This window comes from Melanotaenia boesemani, chromosome 3, assembly GCF_017639745.1.
Source record: "Melanotaenia boesemani isolate fMelBoe1 chromosome 3, fMelBoe1.pri, whole genome shotgun sequence".
In the NCBI taxonomy this organism is placed as follows: domain Eukaryota; kingdom Metazoa; phylum Chordata; class Actinopteri; order Atheriniformes; family Melanotaeniidae; genus Melanotaenia; species Melanotaenia boesemani.
The window spans coordinates 11,303,366-11,329,219 of record NC_055684.1 but is presented as its reverse complement, the minus strand read 5'-3'; the positions used below and the strand labels follow the sequence as shown (position 1 = coordinate 11,329,219).

Here is a 25,854-nt window from a genome sequence, read left to right as displayed (position 1 = left end):
CGGGCCCCTGAAAACAGACATGTGGAGGCCCCTTGTCCCTCCTACACAGAGGTACAAAAACCACAGGAAAAGAAGAACAAATGAAAGAAATAAAATAAATCTGGTTTTTAGCTGTCGGGTTTAGTATTTTTAAACTGGTTTAACTCAAACAGACTCATTCTGCTCTAACTGGTAAACAGTCTCCAGTTGATTTTTCTTTGCGTTTGCTTTGCACCTGTTTGAGTCTATGAGTAATTTTGCATCTCTTTGCAGCTTTTTTGCATGTGGTGGTGGTGGTGGGGGTTTCCTGGTTTAACATCTGAATGAGCTCTATTTGCGTCTCTTTTAAATCATTTATTTGGCCGTGTTGCACCTCTAGCTGGTTTTTTTGCTGCTGTTCTCTTAGCATTCTTGTGTCTGTGGTCACATTGCATCAGTATGAATTGCATCTCTTTCTGTGGGTTTGAGACGACATTTTGAGCATCTGTGGATTCTCCAAAGTCCTCTTCCTCCCTTAAATCCCAGTTTGCACATGCTTGATTCCTCCCCTCACACCTCAGTCCATCTCATTGCAAGTTAAGGGGAAGAAGTGGATGGGAAGATATAAAGATGGAGGAGTCAAGGTCGCAAAATAAGTCCAGGAGTCTGATGATGAATTCAGGATTTTAAAATGATCAGTGAAAAATGATCCTTTGTCTTGTTGCAGCCTACAACTGTGTTTTATAATATTTAACCTCCTGCAGCCTCCTTTCTCCTCCAGAAGTATCTGAGAAAGTAAAAAAAAGTTTAAAAGGTTGTGTTTGAGAACACTTCTGAGTCACATGTAGAAGGAAAAAAAAATGAGCAGAGGAGGCACAAATCAGAGAAAACAGAAGATTTTTCAGTTATTTGGGCTCCTTTCACACTGACTGTCTAGTAGTTTTCACTCATTTTATACCCTCACTTCAAATGCTTCCAGTGTGGTTCTACAGCGGATTAATGTTCACAAAAAAGAAAATAAACGTCCGCCGAGTTCCTCCTTAATTTAAATCATGAAACCTCTGGGACTAATTCTACAACTTTAAATCAGCTTTACAGCTTCAACCACTTCCATGATTTATAAAATATCTGAGATTTTTCTGTTGAGATGTACAAATACACACTCATCATGGTAACAGTGCAGTTTTCCTGTGGGTGAAATGTGTGCAGCAGTGTACTGGACTCATCATTTTAAGACCAGCTGACAGCAGCAGATAACATCGTGCCTGTAGATAACGTTGTTTAACAGCATTAAATCCTGCTCCTTGTTGTTGTTGGCTGCCGTCTGAGCCCAAAACATCAAACTACCGGCATTATGGACGAGGAAACGAGGAGAGAGAGACGACTAGGAAAACACTCAGTGTTGTTTCAGCCACAGTGAAGAGCGCGAAGAGTGTCATCGAGTCGTTGTTTTGGCTTGCTTCCCTTCTTTTCTTTGACTTTAAAACTGGAAAATAACTGCAGGTCTTTCTGGCTGGATTATTTTTCACTGAATCACACATTTTGCTCTCTTGCTCTTCAGAGGAAGATGAATTCATTTCTTGTTAATGTTCCTTCTCCCTCCTCCTGAGATTTATGTCTAAAATAACTTCCTGCATACAGTACGGACTCATCTCTGTCCACTAAAATCCACTTTAAGAGGCTTTACTAGCTTTAACTTAACCTTCATTTTATGACCAAACGTGCAGCTGGTCTTCATGTGTTAACACACAACTAATAATTTGTGGTAAATAAATAAATAAATAAAACAATAAAAATGAGAAAAATGTATTGAAATAAAATATAAAATGGAAAGAAATAAAATTAAATATGATTAAATTAAATGGGATTAAATAAGATCAAATAAAATGATTTACATAAAAAAACAAAATAAAAGAAGAAAAAAATTAATAAATTAATTTAAAAAATAGAAAACATGGATTTTAGAGATAATCCTTTAATCTGGGCCTGCTGTGATGAGGCCATGTCATCGTTTTGAGGAGAAATAAATACATACTTTAAAGAATTTATCCAAAAAAAGAAACAGACTCGTTTTTCAGTCTGAAGAGATGACAGCATGAGATGTTAGTTAGCGGGGATTTATTTCAGCCTTCGGTTCATATTTACAACCTTTTATTAAAACAACTGAATCGGTTTCAGCTGCTCTTTAATAGACAACTGACTAAAAGACAACTATTTGTTAACATGGTTTCTATTTTAATTCAACAGAGGATCATGCTTCTGTAAATAAATTATAGATTGTTTGTTTGGCCTAAATTTGGCCCGGACTTACGGCGTTGACTGAATGTGAGTATGGCTGCCAAAACTCAGCCACATGACCACCACATGTGGTCCACAAGGAAACTGCCATAATCGGTCCAAGCAGACGTTCTGTATTAGGACCACATCTGGCCCACAGCATATTTGCTGCAATCCACATCCAGGCTGGCAACTGATATCTGGTCCACTTCTGGCCCACACAACACTCGCCAGTGCTATAACTGAGCCATGAGTGCCAAAAGTAGCCCGAATCTGGCCCAAACATGTCTGCTATCTGGCCTGTAGATTTGTTCCTATTCTGTAAACATTTAAAGTAAAACATCATCAGATTTAGCAGACAAACAGAACCCATTTAAATTACTGAGACAAAAGTTTTTCACTTGATCATTTAGTCATTGTAATAAAAAGATCCCTTTTACATGATCCCTTGCTGAATTTGATCTTATTAATCTGGGCAGAGAAGATTCAGCTCTGATATATATTTTTTCTCACATGAAAAGTTTGTAGGTACCACAATTTTATTGGGTTCTGATCGGGACAGAAACATTAACTTTATCCCTCCATGTCTTATTTCATGACCCTTTTTCTCCGAAGATTCAGTTTTTCCAGATGAATTCACTGTTATAATTCAGAACAAATTTTTCCAGTTGTACTGGTGCAGATGCAGCAAAATATCTCCAAATCATGACACCACCACCACCATGCTTCAAGGTTTTTATGCTGCAATTCAGCTTCTTCTTCCCTAAAATCTTTCATTTATTCAGAAATGTCTGTTTTGTTCTCAGACGTCCACAGAACTTGTTTCCAGCAGCCTTCTGGCCTCACTTACCTTCTCACATCTCTGCCTCATGAGCGTGAACACTAACCAAAATGAGAGACAGCTAGACCAGTGGTTCCCAACCTGGGGTCCGGGGGTCTATTCCCTCAACTCTGCCCTCAAGTTAACTGCTGAAGTCCACAAACTTCTGCCCCTTACAGATTTGTTTTAAAGAATAAAAATGGAAAACAAAATGTCTGTCTCATTTGTTTCAATGAGTTCTTGACATCTTTTAGGACTGGTGTGAAAAATCCTTTAAGCTGCACATGAATGTGGAAATTTATTAAAGGAATGAAGTATCAGCATTTATGTTGTGATGTGTAAGAAGCTGGATTAAAGCAAGTGTAGGTGTTGCTGATAAACTTCCGTGAGTGTCTCTACCTCTTGCTTGTGGGGAAATATCTGGAGCAGGTTTGGCCGTCCCAGGAGCAGTAGGGGTCTCTAGCCATGCAGCACTCAGCGCAGTCAGCCCCGTAAAACTCGCACCTCTGCAGCCCCAGCTGGGCCACGCCAAGATCACTGGACACGTAAAGCTGCTCCTGAGGAGGAGGAGGAGGAAACAGTGAGGAAAAGCAGAGGAGCAGTTTCTTATCTGACTTTGTCATCTTAATTGTTTCTACTGTTAAGGAATTTCTTTCATGTTTACAATGTTTTTGCAGAGTTTTTCCTTTTTTACTTAAAAACTTAAAAGATTGACACAAAAAACACATCATGGTAAAAAAAAAAGAAGGAAATTTATTCAATGAAAGTCTGCAAACGAACCTTTAACAAACTTAAAAACAGAGGCACGACGATGGAGATGAATCTATTTTATCTATAATACACACTCACTGTCCACGTTATCAGGTCCACCTTCTGGTACCGGGTTTGCCCCGTTTTCTTTCAGAACTGTCTTAATTCTTATTGTCATAGATTCAACAAGGTGGTGGAAACATTCCCCAGAGATTTTGCTCCATGTTGACATGACAGCATCACACATTTAATTATGATTAAAGCAAAATAAATACCGTAAATTTGAAGTTTTAAATCATATTCAGATCAATGAGGGAAACCCATTCTGATGACTCTTTTACAGCTTAAACTCTGCAACATCTAAACACAGCGCTTTTACTAAATAAAACTTCTAAAAGACCTTCAGATCCAGTCATACCTGCTCTACAGGAAAAAACACACAAGTCTAACAATGCACACACACACACGTAGAAACAATCCAACTTACTCTCTTGGTGGACAGCTCCATGCTCAGGATGGGACTCTGTGAGATTCAGAGAAAAACTGCATCATTATCAGAGACTCAAAATACAGACGTTTGTCTCCATTTGTGAGGACAAAGGTGTTAAAACTGACCCGTCTCTGTTTGGTGCTGCAGGACTAGAAAAGTTTGGTTGTTAAGTGTTAAAATGTGAAGGTGCTGAGTGGCCTCAGCTTTAGAATCAGACAGAAGGAGAAGAAGGAGTAAGTAGGACAGTAGTGGAGTGTAGAAGTCTAAGTTATTTCCATCATATTTATCCTTAAATAATTTCTTTCATAAAGAAAAGAGATCCTTGACAACAGAGGAAACTCCAGCATCTGTTTGCTGACAGACCTGCAGGAATGACTGACAGAAACACCACCGCTTCTCTTTAACGGCCGTTATATTTCAGGCTGCTGAAGGACTGGGAATTCCTCAGAGCAACATTTAAACTCTGCGACTGACTCTGGGGTCAGGGCAGCTACTGAGATTACAAATCTAATGCGTCTCTTTCTTCTTCAGATGGCTAAAATTACCCCACTGCTCCATTTTTCTGGCTCACTGACTCGTTTCAGTGTCTCACAAAGGGAATCATCGACCCCTGACCAGACCAGGGTGAGGGGTCGAATCAAAGGACGAGTGGGATGCCACGGAGGGAAAAGGAAAGTATTTTGACGGTGGTCTGTCTGTATTGCCTCCTGTCAGAGCCAAAGAAACCCAGAGAGGCTGCAGAATATGGTTCCAACTAATAGAAAACTTGCTGCAGATTCGGTGGGGTGGGGGGACCAGCTGTCCTGAAACAGGTTTGTTCCCGTTTTAGATGCCATATCCTGTTTGTTTGGGTCTGTTATGGTTTTTATGGTTTTCTTCCTTCCCTTCACCTGTTCTCAGTTTTTTGTGGTCTGGATTTAATTCTCTCTCATGTCTTTTCATTTCCCTCCTCTTCATCATCCTTGACTCTATTTCTGTCTCCTCATCCCTCACTTCTCATTCCTAGGTTCCCCAGCTGCAACATTTACACAGAGGATCTTGGGAAATATGTGAACTGCTGTCTGTTTTTAGGTTTAGTGTAGCTTTTCCAGACAAATGTACGGACAAGGCCTCTTATGGCACATGTGCAGAGTTGGCAAATGGGCACCAAGAGACACCAAAACAGGCTGATCATAACCATAAATGTCCTGAGTAGTTACAGGAGTGAGTTTGGCTCTAAACAAGAGGATTAAAAGGTCCTGTGGGATAAAATGCAGCTGAAAGAATCAGCTGATGTGATGCATGAAAGGTTCTAGATCTGGTTTCTGTTTTAAAACCTTTGGCTAGATCTCACCTGGAAGACTGTCAGCTCCTCCAGAATCACCTCCTCTGTCTCCCAGTTGTCTTTAATGACTGACACCGCCTTCACCACCTTCCCATCATCTGGAAAATAACAGAGGACAGGTCAGTAAACACATCATCACAACGAGCTGCTTTGTTGTAACATCCTAAAAAAACACTTAGACCATACATATTAAGGCTTTTATACCAAACTATGTACAAAGTTCTCATTTTGGATAAAAAAATATATTTATTTAAAAACAACTGTTACAAAGTGCTTTCCAAACAGCAGCAGCAGCCCCATATAAGGAAATAAAAACCATCGTAGATGAAACACAAGTTTGATATCCTCCAACATGAAGCATAAAAACCAACAGCATAAAGGAAATCAGAACAAAGCATTAAAAATGGATAATAATTTAAATAAAACCAAGAAAACCATTTTCATAATGGTGAAATTAGGCTTCAAACTTTCCTTTTTAAATAAAGCTTATAGTTAAGGATAGATTGGAGCCTTTGAGATGCTGGGGGACATCCCATGATGCACTGGGCTCCTCTCTGCTCTCCATCTATAAATATCTGGTGTTGTTGTCATTAATTTGTGTTTCTCTTTTTCCTTCTCCGCAGGTATTCCTGGCTTAGAGTTATGCTTCTTGTTGACGCCTCTTTCCTGTCCTCCACCCCAACCAGTTCAGGCAGATAGGCGTCCTAACTGGTTCTGGTTCTGGTGGAGGTTCTACTCCTGTTAAAGGGAGTTTTTCTTCTCCACTGTCACCTCATGCTTAAGATGGAGGATTGATTCAAAGAGAAGATTTAATGAAATCTGTTGGTTTCCTTACATAATTATTTCTATGGTTATGTTTATATGAGCACAGAAATTATGAATTAGATCATGTAATTAGTTTTAATTGGATTGTTATGGGAATACAATGAACTAGATTGGACGGTGTCTGTAAGGAACATAAAGAGCGAGCAGGACAGTGGTTTTAAAAGATCAATGAGTTAGCTCGGACCGAAAGGTGCTTTAAATGAAATAAATAAAATCCTAATATCAACACTAGACATATTAAGAGCCAACTTAATGATGCTAAAACAGGCGTAATGTAATCAACGTTCTCTAATCCTCATTAAAAGCCTGGCAGCAGAATTCTGCTCCATCTGTAATCTCTCCATGGAGTTTTGGTTCAGACAAATAAAGAGCTGCTGCATTAATCCAGTTCAGAAACAAAACAAGTAATTGAGAATGTATTGCGTTTAGCCTGGTTATATACATATCTGCAACATTTTCATTAAATCACATTTAAATAAGAAGTGGTCCTTTTAAAAAGAAGCATAAATGCCTGGCATACGGCTGAAAAAAGGAAAGCAGATCATCTTTTTAACAAAAGAGTGTGAGTGAAGTTGAGTGAATGTTAGTTTCCTGAAGAAGAGATGATTGAGAGGAGAGATTTAAGATATCTTAACGGCTAAGTTAATATACGGGTGAGGCTACTGTTCGCTCTCCGTGCAGCATCAGAATGCATTTCCCGTTTTAACATACCATGTACTGTATCTTATAAATGATCCATATTTCTTTAATAGAGGAGGAATTCCACACACTAAACACGATGATGTAAGAAACCTCAGGGAGACACTGATATACTGCACGAAGAAAAATGTACTTATATTTTTATATCATACAGTATTTTTTTAATTTACTTTGTATTAAAACCACATGGAAAATAAATTAGCTGCTGAACTCAAAGACACACATTCCTACATAAACACAGACATATTTGGATATTATATTACTTTCACACGTATACACACGATGTCAGGATGCTTCTGGCCGTTGAGGGAAATCTTGTGTGTTTGCAGCTGTGTGTGATTACTAAACTACTACATTGTGTGTGTTGACAGACTGCAGACACACAGTACGTCTTATAAACAAGACTACCCCTGCATCACGAAGGATGTACAGTTCTTGGATGTCCGTGGCTATCAGAGACTGTGCAGCGTTTAGTTAGAAACAGTATCTCTTCTTTACCAAATCTCATCCCTCAAAGTTAAATAAAACAAAATGAGATAAAAGAGAAACTATAAATGGTTTAATAACCTTAAGTTCAGCTGGTATACAAATGCTCTCATTTTAAATCTTACATATTTCAATAAAAAAAGCACAACTTTATTAATTACTAACAATGAATAAGTGATTTAAAGGGAAAACACAAAATAACTGAGATCTGCTGAAAACAAAAAAAACATATTTTTCATGTTCACATAATAAGGGAAAATAATAAAAATAAAAAATAAACTTTACCTTAAGCTATCATTGAATCTGGCTCTGATTGTAGTTTTGCAGTCTGACTTTGGACAAACCAAATGACTAAAATAAGATAATAATATAAAATAAATATAATAATATTGAATTTCCCTTTGGGATTAATAAAGTATTTTTCATTTCATTTTCATTCATTTCATAATTTCACTGTTTTACAAACAGTACTGAGTACAGACACCGTGAGGCTGAAAACACTATGGAAGAAACTTGGAAGGTAATTGTAATGAAAGATCAAGGAGCAAAATGAAAAAGAGAATCTTAAACAAAAACTATTTTCCTGTAAAAACCTTGAGTCCCCCAAAAATCTATATACATACATATATATATATATATATATATATATATGTATATATGGTCTCCAGCTGAAGGTCAGTCTCCAAGCTGACAGAAGTCACAGAAAACAGACTGAATGGAGCCACTTTCTTCCAGCTCCCAGACAAACTGATATCCCAAACAACTATTGCTATCTAGCAGGTGCATCAACCAGTCTCAGCTCTGCCATATCAGAGCTCTGGAGAAAAAAAGTGGTCAGTCTGACCTCACACACATACACAATGAAAACTGTAGCTTCAGTTCTGTAAAATGAGAACACACAATATAAAAATGTAACAATAATAAATGAATAAAGAAAACTGAATATACATGTGATTATTATATGAATATATATATATATGAGTGATTACCATATGCAGCAAAATCTCTTTCACAGCCGTCACTGCACTTTTCATGACGCTAACATGAAAATCGGTGCTGGTTAAAAATTTATTCTTACAATCCAGGACTTTATCGTGATTTGCTTGAAAAGAAAAATGGTATAAAGTATTTTAGGGCCAAATTTAAACAAATATTTTGTCCTCAACATTAACATTGACAAGCAGTGAGAGTTTCAAGCAGTATCTGTCCTGCAGCTGGAGTCATCCACCACAAAAACAGCCCCCCAATAAATAAACCAATATCCCCTTTATGACCTAAGGCTGCTAAAAGTTACACTGTTCAACCATTACAGCATTTTACTCAAGTCTTTTATGAAAGCCTGTATAAAAGCTGTTTTAGAAGAGCTCAATGAGGAGTTAAAGCCTTTTCAAGATGGACTAATTGTGATTTTTGAGAGGATTTAATAATATAAAACAAAACAAGTTCAGATGTTACCATCTAAATTTTTTTTTACACTAATTATTATGAGTTTGTGCTTAAAAGTACATTAGCAGCCACAGCTGAAGCCGGATCTACTGTGTGACCTGAGACTAACCTGCACAACTTTCAAGCCAATATCACATTTTAGAATAAACCATCTTGATGTGAACACGTGGCCACGGCATAAGAAATATTTAGAAAAGGACATTATCTACTGAACATTTACAAGCAGAAACTCAAGAAAAACAATCTGTCAGATGGAGCAAGTGGAAAGATTTTTCCTGGTTGTATCATGTGAAATCTGAACACTTAAAGGAGCAGAGCGGGCATTAATCAGGCAGGTAAACGTGCTGCTGATGGGGGGGATGAAAGATGCAGGAGAGGAATCCACTTAGTGGAGATGTATGGAGCAGTCAGGGCACCTCTGACCCCTCAACCTGTCACCAGCAGTTAAATAACCTCCATCATTTATCACACAGAAACACACACTTCATAAACACCCACTTTTATGAGCATGCTGCTGCAGCTGGAGGAAAACTAAAGCTTAATGAGGTCCTCACAAACTCAAGAGCTCATTCCCCAGTCACGGTTACACCTCTGTGTTTTCAACATCCAAACAACTTGAGTGAAAACATGTTTACAGACAGCAAAGTCTTCCTAAGGGACAAAAAGATGAAATTGTTGGTATTTTTCAGAGCACTGATTGGTTAAAAATTATATTAAAAAGAAAACTATACATGTATTGGTGATAAAAACCTGTCCTTCCGCTCACCTGTGCCCAGGTGTAAGACGTCATACGGTCCGTCTTCAGCTTCCACCTTGTCTACTACAACCTTCTTTAATGTATAGGGCGAGTTGACTCGGGTAAGGACAGGTCTCCCACCCAGAGGCAGGACAGGCTCCCACATTAGCTGGTGCTGCCGCATGAAGCTCACCACCTCATCTGAGAAGTCCTTGGTGGACTTGTGCAGAGCATCGTACGTCTCGCTGGGACACTGGAGGCCGACACACAAGACAGAAAAGTCAGTGATTATTGTAAAAACATGTTGCAGGACTGTGGTGAAAACAAACGGATGGTGAAAGGATTTGGAAGATCAAACAGCCTTTCAAAGCTGAAGCTGTTGTGTCACAAATGATATTTTAATCAGACATGAAAAACACATGCATGAAAAAATAGCAACAATAATTGTAATTTTATCTGAATTCAATTTACAATCAAAAATTTAAAAAAATATATTCATTCATTTTTTATAAAATGCAACAACACAAAATAGCCCCTTGCTTGCAGCGATTGCAAACTGGTGACACATTGGTAAAAAAAAAAGCTTTTCCCTTGAGTAGTAGCGTCTGTGTAAACTGATTGTGTGGTGTTGACTGAACTATCGTGTGTTCTCTTAAAACATTCCCCCCAAGACCTTGTTAATTCATTTTTCCCCAGCTCATCCTCCCACGCCCCCTTAAGTCCAGTCATGTCCAATACAGTCACATCGTGCAAAAAACAAAAACAAAAAAAAACAACAACAACAATGAGGCGATATCATATACAGAACATAACTGGACAAAAGATGCAAGGCCCCGTTAACAAACAGAGCTCCTATCACCCAGATGCCTTTCAGTCTTCATGTCTGGAAGACTGCATCCTGGAGGTCGGAGCAAAGAAAGGATTCTCACAAATTGGAGCATCCAAGTAACCTTTGGGGACCTGCCTACAACAAAATTATTATAGATTGATTTATTCATTTCATTGGAACTATTAAAGAGGGCAAGGACGTATTTCTACGTGCAGACACTCCAGGAGTAATCAGGCCTGACAGGAATTAACAGATGACCGGAGGCCTTTCTTCCACCAAGCCAGAATAGATGGGAAGCCCAGTAATAAAGCCTGAGGTCTGGTAGGGAGAACACACCGGCTGTCTTTTTACCCCAAAGAACAGGAATAATAATAGCCTACCTGTTTAAAATAGGATATACCAATAAAACATGGGGGACATTAAAAAAAATGTGGTAATACTACCATTTTTATTGTGTTGATCCTTTCGAGTATCGAGAGTGGAAGAGTTTTCCATAAATAAGTAACCTTATTCTGCCAGTTCAGTGGTAGGAGATCTTCCAGTTATTTTGTTAGTCACACCCAAATATAAAATTGTGTTGTAAGCTATCTTAAAAGGAATGATAGGCCAATAGGCCAGATTGATCCCTGGAGAGAGAGGAGTCAATTTACTCTTATCCCAAATATTAGAAAAACCTGAGAGGTTGCTGAAGTTGTTGAATTCCAAAGGGGCAAGAAATATCTTCACTAGTAATAACTATTATAAGTGTGTACATCATCTGCTCTCATGCACGATGTAAACAGTTAATTTTAACAAGAAGTCAGCTGTTTATGTCGTGTATGAGAGCAAAAATAATGATTAGTTTTAAGTTAAAATGCTGTCCTGCGACTAATTTTATGTTCTGGTGTTTAAAAAATTCTACAAATCCAACAGAGAAAGTTCAAAGAGAAAAACACAAACTTCAAGGAACTGACCCAGCTCATTATCCAAAGGGGTTTGGAACCACATATTAAGTGATTATACAGAAACCAAATCTGGAAGTAAGTATGTGAAAATCTTATTGACAGTGTTTTTATTTACAGTTTACATAGCATTATCTCAGGACTATCTGTAGAGGTAGCCCCAATGTTTTACATTGATTTCTTTTTAATATGCATTTTAACTTAAAAACTAAGGAGACTTTTTGTGACTATTTGCTAAGAAATTGAAGGAAGATAATAAATAGTTGGTGGAAGGAAAGGAAATGAAAGATAGGCTAGATAGGTTGGTTTTGATAAATGGATCTCATATTGTGTCGGACCTCATGCTGATTTGTGGAGAAAGTCATATGTTCTCCATGAGGAAAGGGTAACATGAGGAAGATGGCGAGATGAAAAATGCAGCGTGGGAGAGATAGAAATGGTGAGAAGATGAACTAACACCAGGAAAAGAGGAAATGTCCAGCATGGCGAAATAAGCTGAAGTCGACAATATGGAAGCCATTACTGTCTCCACAGCGAGTCGCTGATCAGGAGGTGATGACCACAGCATCTGGAGACACAGCTCACCTCTCCTGCAATCAACCGCATGATTCATCAGCCCTGCACAGAGAACTGCAATCCTCAGCAGGCTGAAAGAAAAAAACCACGCACACACTCGCATTCAGGCCTTCATGACAAGTCAAAGTGTCCCAGAGGAGTCGGCCGCGGAGGTGTTAAATCAACAGAACCCTCACAGCTTCATCAGCTTGTTTTCATTACAGACGTTCTGTGTGTTTGGAGTCTGATCTCACAGGAAATTCTTAATTTTTCACACAAACATTAATACAATCTAGTTTCCAATTAGTTTGCAAAGACTGATGGACTGTGAAGTCTAGCATGGCAGCTAAAGAGAACAAAAGTGAAAACTTCAGCAACTCTTCACTCTCCTGGATGAGCTGAGTTTGGTTGTTTTACTCTCACAGTAGCACGAATGTTTCAGCTACTAAACTAGATCTGAAAATAATGAACGTAATATTAAAATGACAGAATCTGTTTCATTCACATCTTTCTATGGAAATAAGCCATTTTACCATTTTAGTTTTTCTTGTTTTATTTGTCTTTTCATAAAAAAAACTCTGTACAGCCAATGAAATAAATGGAAGAAAGTACCGAGTCAAACGGGTGATGAACTCAGCTGAGCCACCAAAGTCCTGCAGTCACAACATGAACTTCTTGTTTCAAACTGCTGACCTTGCACACAAATAAAAAGGGAAGCTTGTGTCAAAATTAAAGATTCATAAGACCGTGTTGCATAATCACCGAGTGTGAGGAATGATGTTAGATGTTTAGTTGTGCAGTGCCTTGTTTTAGATGACTCTTTAACCTCATACTAAACGGACAGAAAATTAAAATGATATAATTTGGTCCCATGTGATTGAGGCTGCCTCTGTCTCTTCCTATAATCCTAAACTGACTCCATCATGTTGGGATCATTCTTGGAGAGACCTCGATCAGCTGCTGGAGAGCTCTCTGTTGCTGTTGTGATGATAGTCTTGAATGACTTCAGCTGCAGGGTGAAAATCTTCTTTTTAATGTTGTTTTTGTGTTGCACCTTGGTTCCACCCTGTAGGAATGCTTTGAACAGCACTCTGATCCCTCGCAGGGAAAACTGTGGAAAAACAACAGCATTATCTCTGGGTTGTTTGTGTGCGTGTGCACTCACAGTTCCGGGTCTCGGGTAAGGGATGCGGCCTTTGTACTCCACCCAGCGATAGTCGGGACCTTCTTTATGGGCAAACGGACCGTTGAAAGCAGCACGGATAGATGCCATGGAGTACACGCACACAGCCGAACCACGGAATATCGAGCTGTGGGAGGAAGGAGAGGGATTGGAAAAGGTTTTGAGGAAGAGTGGAATTAAAAGCATATTGACGGAAAAGATAAAGTAGAAAGAGAAAATAAAAGTCAAAACTTTCATAAATTCAATATCAAAATCAGTTTGATTTATTCAGGAACTCTCAGAAGAAATAAAGAAAGATAGAAAGTAGTAAAAGGGACTGAAAATTTAAAAATAAAAGATAACAGAATGAAAGGCTATAGGAGGAAGGAAAGAAGAAGGAGGAAAGAGGGGAGATGATGGAAAAAGAGGTGGGACTGCTTTTATACATCAGGGTTAGAAAAACACAACCAGCTGGGCCCTCTGACCTTTGAGCCCAGACTCCAACCCACACCTGACCTCCAGTCCTCTGTACAGCTGAGCGTGCACATCACAGAGTCTAACCCTAACCCTCCCAGAGTCTTTTCAGAAGATTCCTTCCGTAGTTTGAGTAAAAGTGACAAATGTCCTGAAATATTGAATTAAACACAACTGGACTGCAGCAACAAAGCGGAGTCTGGTCCAGCGGTCCATCTTGTCTCAGGACTGTCTTCATTGTGTAAAAGGACCCGGACATAATAGCAGCAGCCATGATAAGAGCTGTTTAAATTCCCCAAATACAAAGGAAAAGAGCTCCAATGCATCCTTTATTATCTCCTTTAGCAAACACCAGAGCATCCTTTATGAAAGAAAGGAGATAATTCTGTCCCACAATCCCTTGTAGCTGCCGTTTTTAAAGCGATGCTGGATGATGTTTGTATGGGGTCAGTTTGAGGACAGTGGAGAGAGTGTGAGCAGCACTGACAACATGTTTCAGTTTTCTGACTTTCTTTTTGTCATAATAAAGTTATATTTTATATCTGAGCAAAGGGACATGATCAATAGTCTCGGTGTGACACTGATCAGATTTATTCACTGAAGAATCTAAAACTCTTTCTTTATCGATCATCTCCAGTTTGACAAACATGACAGTTCATTGCTGTCATATTATCTGAATTTCTCCCACCGTTTTTCCTTAACCCATTGACGTTTTCTACTGACGTTCAGGAAAAGAGCTGAGAATAAGATAAAGGCGAGTATTGTTAATATTTAGCCATATTAAGAATTTCATCTTACGGACTGATCCATACAAAGCTGCGTCAAAAACACTTAAAGGTGCAGCATGGAACAAAATCAAAGTTTAATGATAGAAAAATGAAATATCTCCTGAAAAACTGTCTCTTTTGGTATCTAATCACTTTACTTTATTACTTTATTTCATTCTCTTAGAATGAGCAGTTTATACTGTATCTACTCACTGTGGGCCCACATACATGGCAGCGGCCATATTTATGTCACCAATTTTACTACGGTGTCTCTGAATGGACAAACAAATCTGTGTGTAAAAATCCTTTGAGCTTTAAAACTGCACACTTTGTTTGGTAAGTGCTAGAGCACCGTTTGAGATAACTAACACTTTAAATGGACCATAGAAGACAGTACACATGTACACAATGGTGAAGAAGTTACCTGTAGTGCAGTCATTGCTCCAGCTGAGGAAACTGGATCCACTTACAGATGAAAACATGTTTATGTCACAATGAATTTTGGCCACTGTCAGCCACAGTCCATTCCCAAATGTGTTCGGTATTCGAAGTATTTTTTATGCCTATCTTTGCCACTAGATGTCACTAATTCTTACAAAAGATACCTTAAAATCTAGAAAGTGGCCTGTATTGAAACCTCGAGATTCCAGTGAATCCCCAACTTTAGCTCAATTCTACAAGCTGTCCTCAGCTTGTCCTTTTCTGGGGGACGGTAAGGGGAGCAACTTGTGGGGGAATGCCACAAGGTTTGTTTTCAGAGCAGATGAAATCAGTGCTGTTTCTGTAGTTATGTGAAGTCATTTATAATGATGAACCCTCAGAGACTTTGTTTCCGTCCCCTATAATGAGCGTTATTATGTCTTCATGTTTTGTTTAGACAGAAAGAAGTCTAGAAAGTTTGCCATCATCTCGCTCTTGAAATGCCTGCATATTAAAAATCATTGTTCGTCATGGTTTTGTTTGCTTTAAAATTATTAGTTTTTTTATTACTTTCATTAACTTTTCACATTATCTGGAATATAATCAGTCCCTATTTTTTTCTGTCACATTTGCTTTGTGCTTCTGCTTCACACTGTTTAGCTGTTCTGTTCCTGTCATCCACCTGGTTATCAGTTACTACATTACACTTACATCATGCTAGAAAATCTTCCTTTTTGATAAAGCTGGTAGGACTGGCTTGAGCTTTTTTCCTTCTCAGCAGGTATTCCTGGCTTAGAGTTATGGTGCATGTTGACCACTCTTTTTTGTCCTCGCCACCCCCAGTTGGTCCAAAAGGGCCGTCCTTCTTGGTTCTGGTTCTGGTGGAGATTTTCCTTCCTGTTAAAAGGATGTTTTTCCTCTTCTCTGTCTTCTCATGCAGCTAAGGATGGAGGATTGACTCAAAGAGAAGATTTGATGTAATCCATTGGTTTCCTTAGCTAATTAATTATTTTTATGAATTGGAGTATATGAACAGTTATTATAAACTTGCCTAATGTGAATTTGTTTTGATTGGATTATGACTGGACTACAGTGAATTGGACTGTGTGTTTAATGTCTGCTTGTTCCCTGTAAATACTGTTTTCTTCTGGAAATTTTTACCCTTGCTCTGTTTCATCCTATCGGTTGCTAGGATCATTGCCACCTCTAAGTTGCTAACTGACCAACATCTGATGTGTTTGGTCACAAGACTGTAGGTGTGAATATTTATGAAACTGTCTGGGAAGGAGAGTCAAGGCTGCCCTGTAGGTGTTGGACAAAAAAAACCTGAGGCTACCTCCTCCGTGTAATGTTTGTTTTTCATGTTTAACATTTATCTGTTACTCTTCTCTCAAACTATTTGTCTTCCCTGTCCAAAATCTACATTTACTGTCCTGAAAAGAGTGTCTCTTGTCCTTAAGAGCTAGGTTGAGTACTGAATCTTGACCTGAAGAGCTGCTCTGCTGTGTTGCGCAAGGGATTGTTTGGTTTCTTCTATGTAGAGGTCTGTGCATTCCTTGCTGCAGTGGACTGTATATACAACTCCGCTCATCTTGTGTTTGGGTGTTTTATCTTTTGGGTGGACTAATGTTTGCCTCTGTGTGTTGCTGGGTTTGAAACACACTACAAAATAGTCACAATGTTAAGTGACAGTACAACCTAGGAGGTTTTGAAGAGGAACCCAACAGGCAGCTACAAGAAGAAGGTGACAACTGGAAAGGAAAAATGTTTTTATCACCATTCTTACTTCAAACTTTACCCTTTGGAGGCCACACCGTGTATATGTGGTCTTCCTAAGACACACAAGGATGGATCCCCACTCAAAACTATCACCAGCAGCATTAACTGAGTTTTTCCAAACACCTCATCTTCATCTTAGCCCCTCTCGCTGGACACACTCCACATTATATACAGAACTCAGCAGAATTCGTCAACCAGGTTAAACATCTGAAACTGGCACCAGGTGAAACCAGTGTGTCCTTTAATGTCTCCTCACTCATCACGTGTATACCTATATCTGAGGCAGTGGAGACACTCAGGAAACATCTGGTACAAGATGACTTATTAAACAACAGGACCAACTTCACTCCGGACCAGATCCGTACACTTCCAGACCTCCACAAGTCCACACCCTATCTTAAGTATAGGAATGTGTTTTAAAGGCAGATGCATGGATGTGCTATAGCTTCTCCAGTTTAGGCCAACCTTTATATGGAGGAAGTGGAAATCGGAACACTGAACCCACAGAAGGAAACAATACCAAGCCACTGGTTCAGGTATGTGGACAGCACAAGGGTCAAACCTGAAATGCAGGAAGTAGAGACCAAACATGTCAACTCAGTGAACAGTTACACCAAATTCACCAGGGAGGATGTAACAGACAGCAAAGTATACTTTGATGATGATGGAAGTCTAAAACTGAGATGAACCAGTAACCAACACACAAAGACCAATTCTTTGTTCTTTGACTCTCACCACCCACTGGAATTTAAACTGGCCGTCGTCAAAACTCTGCACCATCTCGCACAAAATGTCCCCACCAGGACAGAAGGAAAAGAAAAGGAACAGAACCTAGATAGCAGACACACCTGGGCCAAATCTGGGCTACTTTTGGCACCTCTGGTGCACTTACGGCACTGGCAAGTGTGTTGTGGCCCACATCAGGTGGTGATGTAGCTGAGGTTTGGCAGCCATACTTGCATAGCAACAATGCCATCAGTAAAGGCCAAGTGTGGTCCAGACTAAAACTGCCGATGTCTGCAGAAACTTTTTTTTCTCTTGCTACCTTGAAAGTATAACGGCAGCAGTCCACCTGCATCTAAAGGAGGGTTGGGTTTATCTATTTATCTATCAAGATTTCTGCATTTGGGTCTTCAGCATTAGGTGTGCTCACAGTTTCAGCTGGTGTTTGCTAACATGTTCACCTTGTTTATGCTGCCTTTAAAATTACAGAATCATTTATTTGATGGTTTAATTAGACAAATGTACCAGTTCTGCTACAGTTTAAGAAACATTGAAACTGAAATGGCATCTCCTCACCTGGATGTGCTGAAGACACCGTAGATAGTTGGGTTTTGAGGATCCTTGGTCTCCAGAACAAAAATGTCCTCTAGAAAAAAACATAAAGGTTTTTTTGTTATACTCAAAGCAAGAAGCAATGCCCAAGACTAGAAGCTGACTGACTTGACAAAGTCCTCAGTAACATGGAGGATTTGAATTTTTCTTTACATTCCTGTAAACTGACTTGTTCAGCAAATTGGAAAATAAAGGAGCTATAAAAGTTGAGTTTCCGTAGTTTTATTGACTTTGGGGGCAAACTGAAATGAGAAGGTGAGGAGGAAACAAGGAAGGAAAGGAGGCAACCTTTACATCAGTACTGCACAAATCATGAACTCGATTGTTCAGGGAGGGAAAGATGAAGTTAGGGGTCAGTTCCAGAAACATTATGTAAGGAAGGAAAAGGAGGGAAGGGTTCGGCGTTACCTAGCTCATCAAACTGTGTGTCAACTCCAGATGGACCAGGGACAGAACAGATCAGTCTGGCTTTGAGGAAGGTGGTCCAGCGGTTGATCAGACTCCTCTTCCCCCCAACATCATTCTGGATGAAAGGAGACGAGGCAGAGCATGAAGAGAGCAGAAGATTTTCACTCACAAAATATTTAAACATTCAACAGGTCACAACCACAAATTCTCATCAGCAAATATATTTAGACTTAATAATTAACTATTAAAGTAATTAATGGCTTTATTAGATCAAGAATTGATCTATTTTACGTTTTACTTGGTGAGGTTACTCTTACATGTAAGGTTACACCTGCTCTTGACAGGGGAACAAATTAAAATTCACAGGTCTTTGTTTATGAATCTTTTTGTTTGGGTTTGATTTGATTTTTACCAGCTAGAAGTGGAAAATTCCAAGTTCCCATTTATAATCAAATGTAGCACCAGTAAGCATGAATAAGCACAACACTGGACTCTTCCATTATAAACACAAACTTGTTAACATGTTAACACACAAACTAACAGTAGTTAGCCTCTGAAACAAAACTGTATGGAAAAGAGCAACGCAGAGAAGCCCAGTGTTCACCCAAGGAGGAATTAAAAGGAGTTTTGACTCAACCACCTGTCGTGTGGTAATTATGTCAGCTTCATTGTTACTGGCCATGGGGCGGCATGGCTCAGTGGGTTGAGTGGGTGTCCTGTAGCCCAAGGGTTGCCGGTTTGATCCTGGCCCGGTCGAGCTCATGTCGAGGTGTCCTTGAGCAAGACACTGATGCTCCTGATGGGTCGTGGTTGAGCCTTGCATGGTAGCTTCAGCCATCAGTGTGTGACTGTATGGGTGAATGTGAAGCACTTTGTATAAAAGCGCTATATAAGTACAGACCATTTACTGGTGTTTTACCAATCTAGTCCAGTTCATAACATGCAGATGCAACTGCAGATGAAGAAAATGTAAATATCTGAGGTTGCGAGCCCTCAGGTCAGGCATCATATGCTTTCGGTTACATAATCATGAATGTCAAGGGTTATTGAGGGTAAGTTGAGTCTTAATTTACATGTGTGTGTTTGCACAAAGATGTGAAATTAATTTTAAAAAGCACATCCTGCAGAAATAAGGGTATGGAGTAAATGGGCTCATTCTCTAAATACTGTAAAGCCTGAAAAATTAACAGAAAGAAATTGATCAGTTTTGTTATTTGGACTTTTATTGGATCTTTAATCAAAATCCAAACTTTTTATTTCTTTTGGATGACTGCTTGCAAAATCCCTGGAGAAAATAATGTTTTAAAGAGCCCTTAAAATAAAAACTCCATACGTTTCCGACCTTAAAACTCTGTGCTTCTGCCCCATTTTGATGGTACACAGACATTGATTATGTAGATTTGTGGAGCCATTGTTGCCCTGTAGTGTCCCGAGGCTGAAAAATCACAATTCACACTTTCTTTCTCCCCGGTCAGTAGCACCACACGACAGCTGCGTTTTGCTTTATGCCACACCAAAAAACACCAGCAACTGGATATCAACATACTGGCTATTTTGAATGCGCACCATGACTAATTCAGCGAAGAAATGCACGGGGATATTATCGGTGTAAAACAAGAAAAGATAGAAAGAGACAGAGACATCAGACTGACTTTTGCTGTCTGGAGGGAGCTTAGAAAAGAAAGGATACCGTCATTAGGGGGTGCTTCCCTGAGATAATCTGCCAAAGTTTAAAAGTAGATAAATACCAATTTGAGAGAAATATTTATATTATAAATGGTGCAAAAGTCTCACAAATGGTATAAAATATGAGACATTTGGCATTACAGGGTTAAACCCAGCTGCTATGAGCAGATCTGTCAAAACACAACGCTTTCATTCCCTCACGTTATTTTTATGTTTTTTTATATTATTCAGTAACAAAATGTAAAAAACCCACAACAACCTCATTGAGATGGGCTTCTCACAATATGCAACTATAAGTTGTGAAACTCGTATGTTTACATGTAAACAAATAAACCCACCAGACGTCTTCAGTTGAAGCATTAATTAAAATACCAGGAAATTGTGTCAGTTTGTGAAAATAAAATCTTGACATCCTAAGAACAAGAATACCAGTTAATGTAAAAACTCACAATAAGAAAAGCCCCTTTATTTTAACACAACTTTTCAAGTCTTTTGGTAGCTTTCTTGTTGTAGTTTTTTCTAACAGTGAACCTGAGATATAATTAGGAATATATATTTTGGTAATATTTCGAAGTTTTAACACTGATATGATTTATAGTGTTATAGTGGTTTATAAGCCACTGCATCCTGTATGAAGTCAGTTTGTGCAGCTCTGTGTCCGTCTCTACCTTGCAGACTCGAGCCACTCGGCTGTAGACCCTCCTGTCCCATTGGTCGGCCTCCACTGCCTTTTCCTTGAAGAAGAAGTAGACTTTATCGTCGTCTGGGCTGTGGGTGTCAGGGATGGAGAAGGAGCCCACAAACTCCGGCTCTGAGAGGGACACACCACACGTTTAGCTCTGCGTTATTTTATATTACAGGTAAAAGTAAAGCAGATGGAGTTTTCAGTTTTATACAGCTGATTTTGCAAAAAGTCAGGGATTCAGTGTCCACCACACATTTCTGTGTGACCAGCATGTAACTCCTGCACATAACGAGCCACCACAAACTTGTGGATACACGAATTATAGCATTGAAATGATCTTTATTTCAAGGCCTGCATGCAGAACTTTGTGGGAACTCGGTCCATGTTCAGAGTTCTGCAGGTTGGACCTGCACAGTATAAAGTTGTAGAATAAACAGCTAAACATTATAAATGAGAACTCAAACAGACTCTGACAGGAGTTTCTCACCATTGAGCCAGTTGTGATCGTAGGCTTCAGTCCGGATGTAATGCTGACTGCTGCCTTGGACTGACGTCCGAAAGATAGCGGCATTTGCGCCCATAAAATCTACCGAGGTGCCTGCATACAGTTCACCATCTGAGGAGAAATAAAGAAAAGTAGAATTGGCATTAAAAACAGGGCATTTGTCCTTGTGCAGGTATTTACCTGGCAGTAGTTCCAGAGAGCGTTGGAGCGTTCAGTTGGTTTTATAGCTCTGCTTCCAGCTTCCACATAACACATTTTCCTTACTTGAGGAGAACAGTGAATATCTGGCAGCTGATGTATAAAATCCATGCGCACATCTCTCTTTCTTCTCTGCTCCTTTTTAGAGGGCAAGTCATAAAACAAAATGTTGGGATGTTGATTTGATCTGAGATCAGCATCACTAAAATGTTTCTGGTTTTAATGTTGAAAGAATTTCTAGCTTTATGGTCATTAAATCAAAGGTTAGCCTCTGGAATTTCAGTGTCTTGAGTTTTGGCTTGTTGTCTTGGTTGTTATATAACATTTCTTTTGGAATAAAAAATAAAAATATTAAGACACATCCACAATTCTAACTCTTGTGTTGTGCATGTGAATTACTGTGGCTACAAAACTGCTTAAATAACTCTGTGGTAAATACAGAATTCATTCCTGGCAGACTTCATGTCTGCATGTTGTTGAAACTAATCATCTGTGAAGTGGATTTAACTCAACAACAGTGATTTACCTGTCTGTGCCTGTCATTGTCACTGTTGCTTAGAAAAAACAAACTCTGTTCTATAAACTGGGTTATAAATAACATACACGTTCCAATCTGAAGATTATCTGGCAGATTGATCGGAAATGTGATTTAAGTGATAAGAAATGGCTGGATGCTGTCAAATGTAGGCAAACAGAATAAGGAATATTTACTTCATATAAACTCACTTTATGAGGTCCACCTGTCCAACTGCTTTTGACACTAATCAGCCAATCACATGGCAGCACCTCAGTGCATTTAGTCATGTAGACATGGTCAAGACAACATGCTGTAGTTCAAACTGAGCATCAGAGAGGAAGAAAGAGGATTTAAGTGACTTTGAACGTGGCATGGTTGTTGGTCTGAGTATTTCAAAAACTGCTGATCTGCTGGGATTTTCACACAACCATCTCCAGGGTTTACAGAGAATGGTCTGAAGAAGAGAAAATATCCAGGGAGCAGCAGTTGTCTGGGCCAAAATGTCTTGTTGATCTCAGAGTTCAGAGGAGAATGGGTAGAAAGCTAACAGGACATCAAATAAGTACTTGTTCCAACCAAAGTACGCAGAATAGCATCTCCTGCCACTCCTGTCAGCTAAGAACGGGAAACTGAGGCTACAGTTGAACTGGTTCACGTTATTATAGACAAATAATAGAAAAACAAGGAAATCAGATTTCTATACCTCTTCATGTTGATCAGCAGATCTCAAACACTCACTACAAACCTGAGAATCATCTTCTCTGTAGCTTTAAAACACACACAAAGTGCATCCACCCAGTCCAAAAGTGTTTTTTTAATGTACTGGAATCTGAGGAGGAAGCTCGGGGTCAGCATGTGTTTATCTTATTCCTTTGCAGTGGGATTCAGATTCTGTCAGAAAGTCCCTTTCCTCTTTCTTTTCTCCACCACGTTTTTAGCCAAACTAAATCAAAACTAACCAGGAAACAGCGGTGAAAGGCACAGATAATAGGAGAGTTCCCGAGAAGATGGTGAAACGTGGTGCGATGTGCCGTTATGCTGTCCTAATATTTTATTATAGAGCACCTTTTAACTCCCATTCAAGAACTTTAATAGAATTATTCATTTCAGACTTCTGTGGGTCCCCCTTTAAATTCACTGAGGTCAAACAGGGATAGCAGAAACCGTTCCTATGAGCTGCTTCCATTGCTGGCTGATTCTGACTCTCCAGACAAGCTCCAGACAAAAAGGCTGTCATCGTCATCTCGGAGTTGATGTGTTTTATGTCCTGAATGTCACATGGGGCATTGACCGACGTCAGCGTATGAAATAACTCATTCAGACCACACACACGCCTCGGCTGAGCTGGCGATTGGCGGCGAGGCGTCAGACAGTCAAGGGATTGTATGCTGCACAACATTAATGTCACCAGAAGAGATCAACAATGACACAATCATTTAAAATTAACTGGTTTGTGTGTATGTGTGTGTGTGTGTGTGTGTGTATGTGTGTGGTCACAGAGTGTATTATGAATATGCTCAGTGGATGACACCCACCAGTCAGTCTTGCAGTGAAGGGCTCTCTGGGGCTGAAGGGACATTTTCCTCTTCCTGACTCCCTTGTGTGGGACAACGTGAACTCCTGCAGGACGGGGTAGAGGGGGGAGGAGGGGGACCACACACCAACACAGGATGAGTCATAAAAGATGGAGATGTTATCTACATGAATGCATCTGTACAATCCGTATGCATCTGTACAATCTGTACATGCATTGGATGCAGTCCACCTCTGAGGAACTGTGGTTCATCACAAACACACTGCTACACAATAAAACCCTGGGTTGGGGGCACGGCTTTGTCTTCTCTTAATTAAAACTACCATGTTCATATTTCTAAAGCTATTTTTGGTCCCAACTTATCTATAGACCTACAGCACTGCACACATTTCTCTTCCAAGCAGCCAGAATTTGCTGTAATCTGTTAAAGTGGTCCTGATCAACAGATTTCCAGACTGTAAAAAGTCTTTCATTGATTTGTTTTTTTTTTTGTTTTTTTTACATTTTCTGCTTTCCCCCTGATTTTCAGTCCAGTTCTTGTACCTGACTGCTCAGATATTATCTGGGAGGGAGCCTCATATATCACATATTATGCATCCTTAAAGATGCAACTTCACTACAACCCAGGCAATAATGTCTTTTGTGGTCAGTTCGTTCCTAAATGTGCATTTTCTAGATGTTTTGCATAATGGTATATTTGAACCTCCCTGGATTTGGTTAATCTTTTCATGGTTATTTGTTTGTCTGTGGTAGTTTCTGGAATCCAATCTTTTCTGGTCATTTTGTGTGTTTTTTGTTTGGTGTGTCAAAAAGAAAAGGAAAATACGTAGTAAAGTGCCAAAAACAGCAGATTTGTTTCCTGAAATGTAAAAAAATGATAAAGGATGCTAGATTTCATATTTAACTTGGCATCCTGTTGAAGGCTGCAGGTTTAGCTGTCTACAACAATGAATCATTGATGAGTTTCTTACTTCTGAGTTGTGCCCGAGGTGGAGGTATGTACACTGTGGATGGAAGGCGCCAGTGCCACAAGCATAAACATGAGTCTTATTGAAAGGCTGCAGCAGACGCACAAAGTTGGCACAGTCGCTCTGAAAATCAAACAAACATTCACATTCAGCACAACTTTATTTACTTTACAGGTAACAGAACTGGACACATGTTTGTAGGAACAGTAGGAATTCAAATGAATGTCAGTTCATAAATCTAAAAAAGGGGCATCAGTGAAAGCTGTTTATTGTTTCATATTGTGCTTGTTTGACTGGTTCCAGCCTCAGTTAAGGACTCTTACCTCCAGACTTTTGCCTGCCAGCCTGCAGTGCTCCACATGTTCTCTGGCAGCCGGCCAGTAGATCTGAAGAAAGTAAAATACATGAGAGAAAAGTCCAGAAACACTTTCATGGTCAATATCCAGACAGTCAGACGCTGGATGGAAAAACAAGCAGGCAAAAACCACTTCAGATTTAATTCACATCACAGCACAGGGAGGTTGGAGGGGCTGATCGTGGTGTTACATCATCAGCAGTGTGTTTGTTAGTTAGGCATAGCAACAATGGTGGTGGGGGCCAATCAGGTGCTCTACATGGGTGGGGCAGCATGTGGTAAGGAAAACTAGCTAAAGAAGTGGGGTAGCTTTAACTTTAGAAGAGGTGGTGATGTTGGTGATGATGATTGTGGTTATGGTGAGGATGGTGCTGGTGACGATGGTTGCGGTAGTGATGGTAATGGTGACGCTGGTGATGATGGAAGTGGTAATGGTGATGGTGGTGGTGGTTAAATGTGTATATATTAATGGTGGTGTTCATGTCTCACCGTCCGTGTGGGCAGATCCAGGCTGTCAGGGCTCAGCAGGTAGATGTGGTCTTTCCCTCCGACCAGCAGCCAACCTCGATCTTCGTCCAACAACAATGCCTGGTAGCCGCCGCTGACTCCGCCCTCCCAGAAGACCGCCGAACCATTCCTCAGATCTGATCAGAAGGGACAGACAGGAGCATTCAGGACTTTTTCTACTTCATGCCACTGCATTTTACTCTCATTACCCAAAACATTCAGAACATTTTTTTGTTTTTCAGCTTTTTTTATGAGCAAACATCTGCCTGATTGTAACATTTGTGATGTAAAGGTACACACACACACACACACACACACACACTAGTTGGGCTGCAGACCCACTGCCTCTCATCTCTCTGGGGAGTCAGAGTTAAAGCAGGCAGAAAACGACCTGAACAAGCAGAGCAAATTAAGCTTA

The 25,854-nt window shown here is 39.6% G+C and overlaps 1 protein-coding gene across 2 annotated transcripts in view; it reads right to left on the bottom strand.

Annotated features, from left to right (window-relative positions):
- Positions 1 to 25,854, bottom strand: part of si:dkey-49n23.1 (semaphorin-3D) — a 134,169-nt gene that overhangs the window by 4,944 nt on the left and 103,371 nt on the right. For both annotated transcript variants that reach the window (XM_041979376.1, XM_041979378.1), the window contains 13 exons: positions 25,419 to 25,573; positions 24,898 to 24,960; positions 24,578 to 24,697; positions 23,608 to 23,692; positions 21,340 to 21,468; positions 20,836 to 20,978; positions 18,482 to 18,596; positions 18,038 to 18,107; positions 13,302 to 13,446; positions 9,842 to 10,064; positions 5,629 to 5,717; positions 4,293 to 4,328; positions 3,455 to 3,612 (listed from right to left, as the gene is read on the bottom strand). In XM_041979376.1, coding sequence (XP_041835310.1) covers positions 3,455 to 3,612; positions 4,293 to 4,328; positions 5,629 to 5,717; positions 9,842 to 10,064; positions 13,302 to 13,446; positions 18,038 to 18,107; positions 18,482 to 18,596; positions 20,836 to 20,978; positions 21,340 to 21,468; positions 23,608 to 23,692; positions 24,578 to 24,697; positions 24,898 to 24,960; positions 25,419 to 25,573 — 1,531 coding nt within the window. The remainder of the gene's footprint in view (positions 1 to 3,454; positions 3,613 to 4,292; positions 4,329 to 5,628; positions 5,718 to 9,841; positions 10,065 to 13,301; positions 13,447 to 18,037; positions 18,108 to 18,481; positions 18,597 to 20,835; positions 20,979 to 21,339; positions 21,469 to 23,607; positions 23,693 to 24,577; positions 24,698 to 24,897; positions 24,961 to 25,418; positions 25,574 to 25,854) is intronic.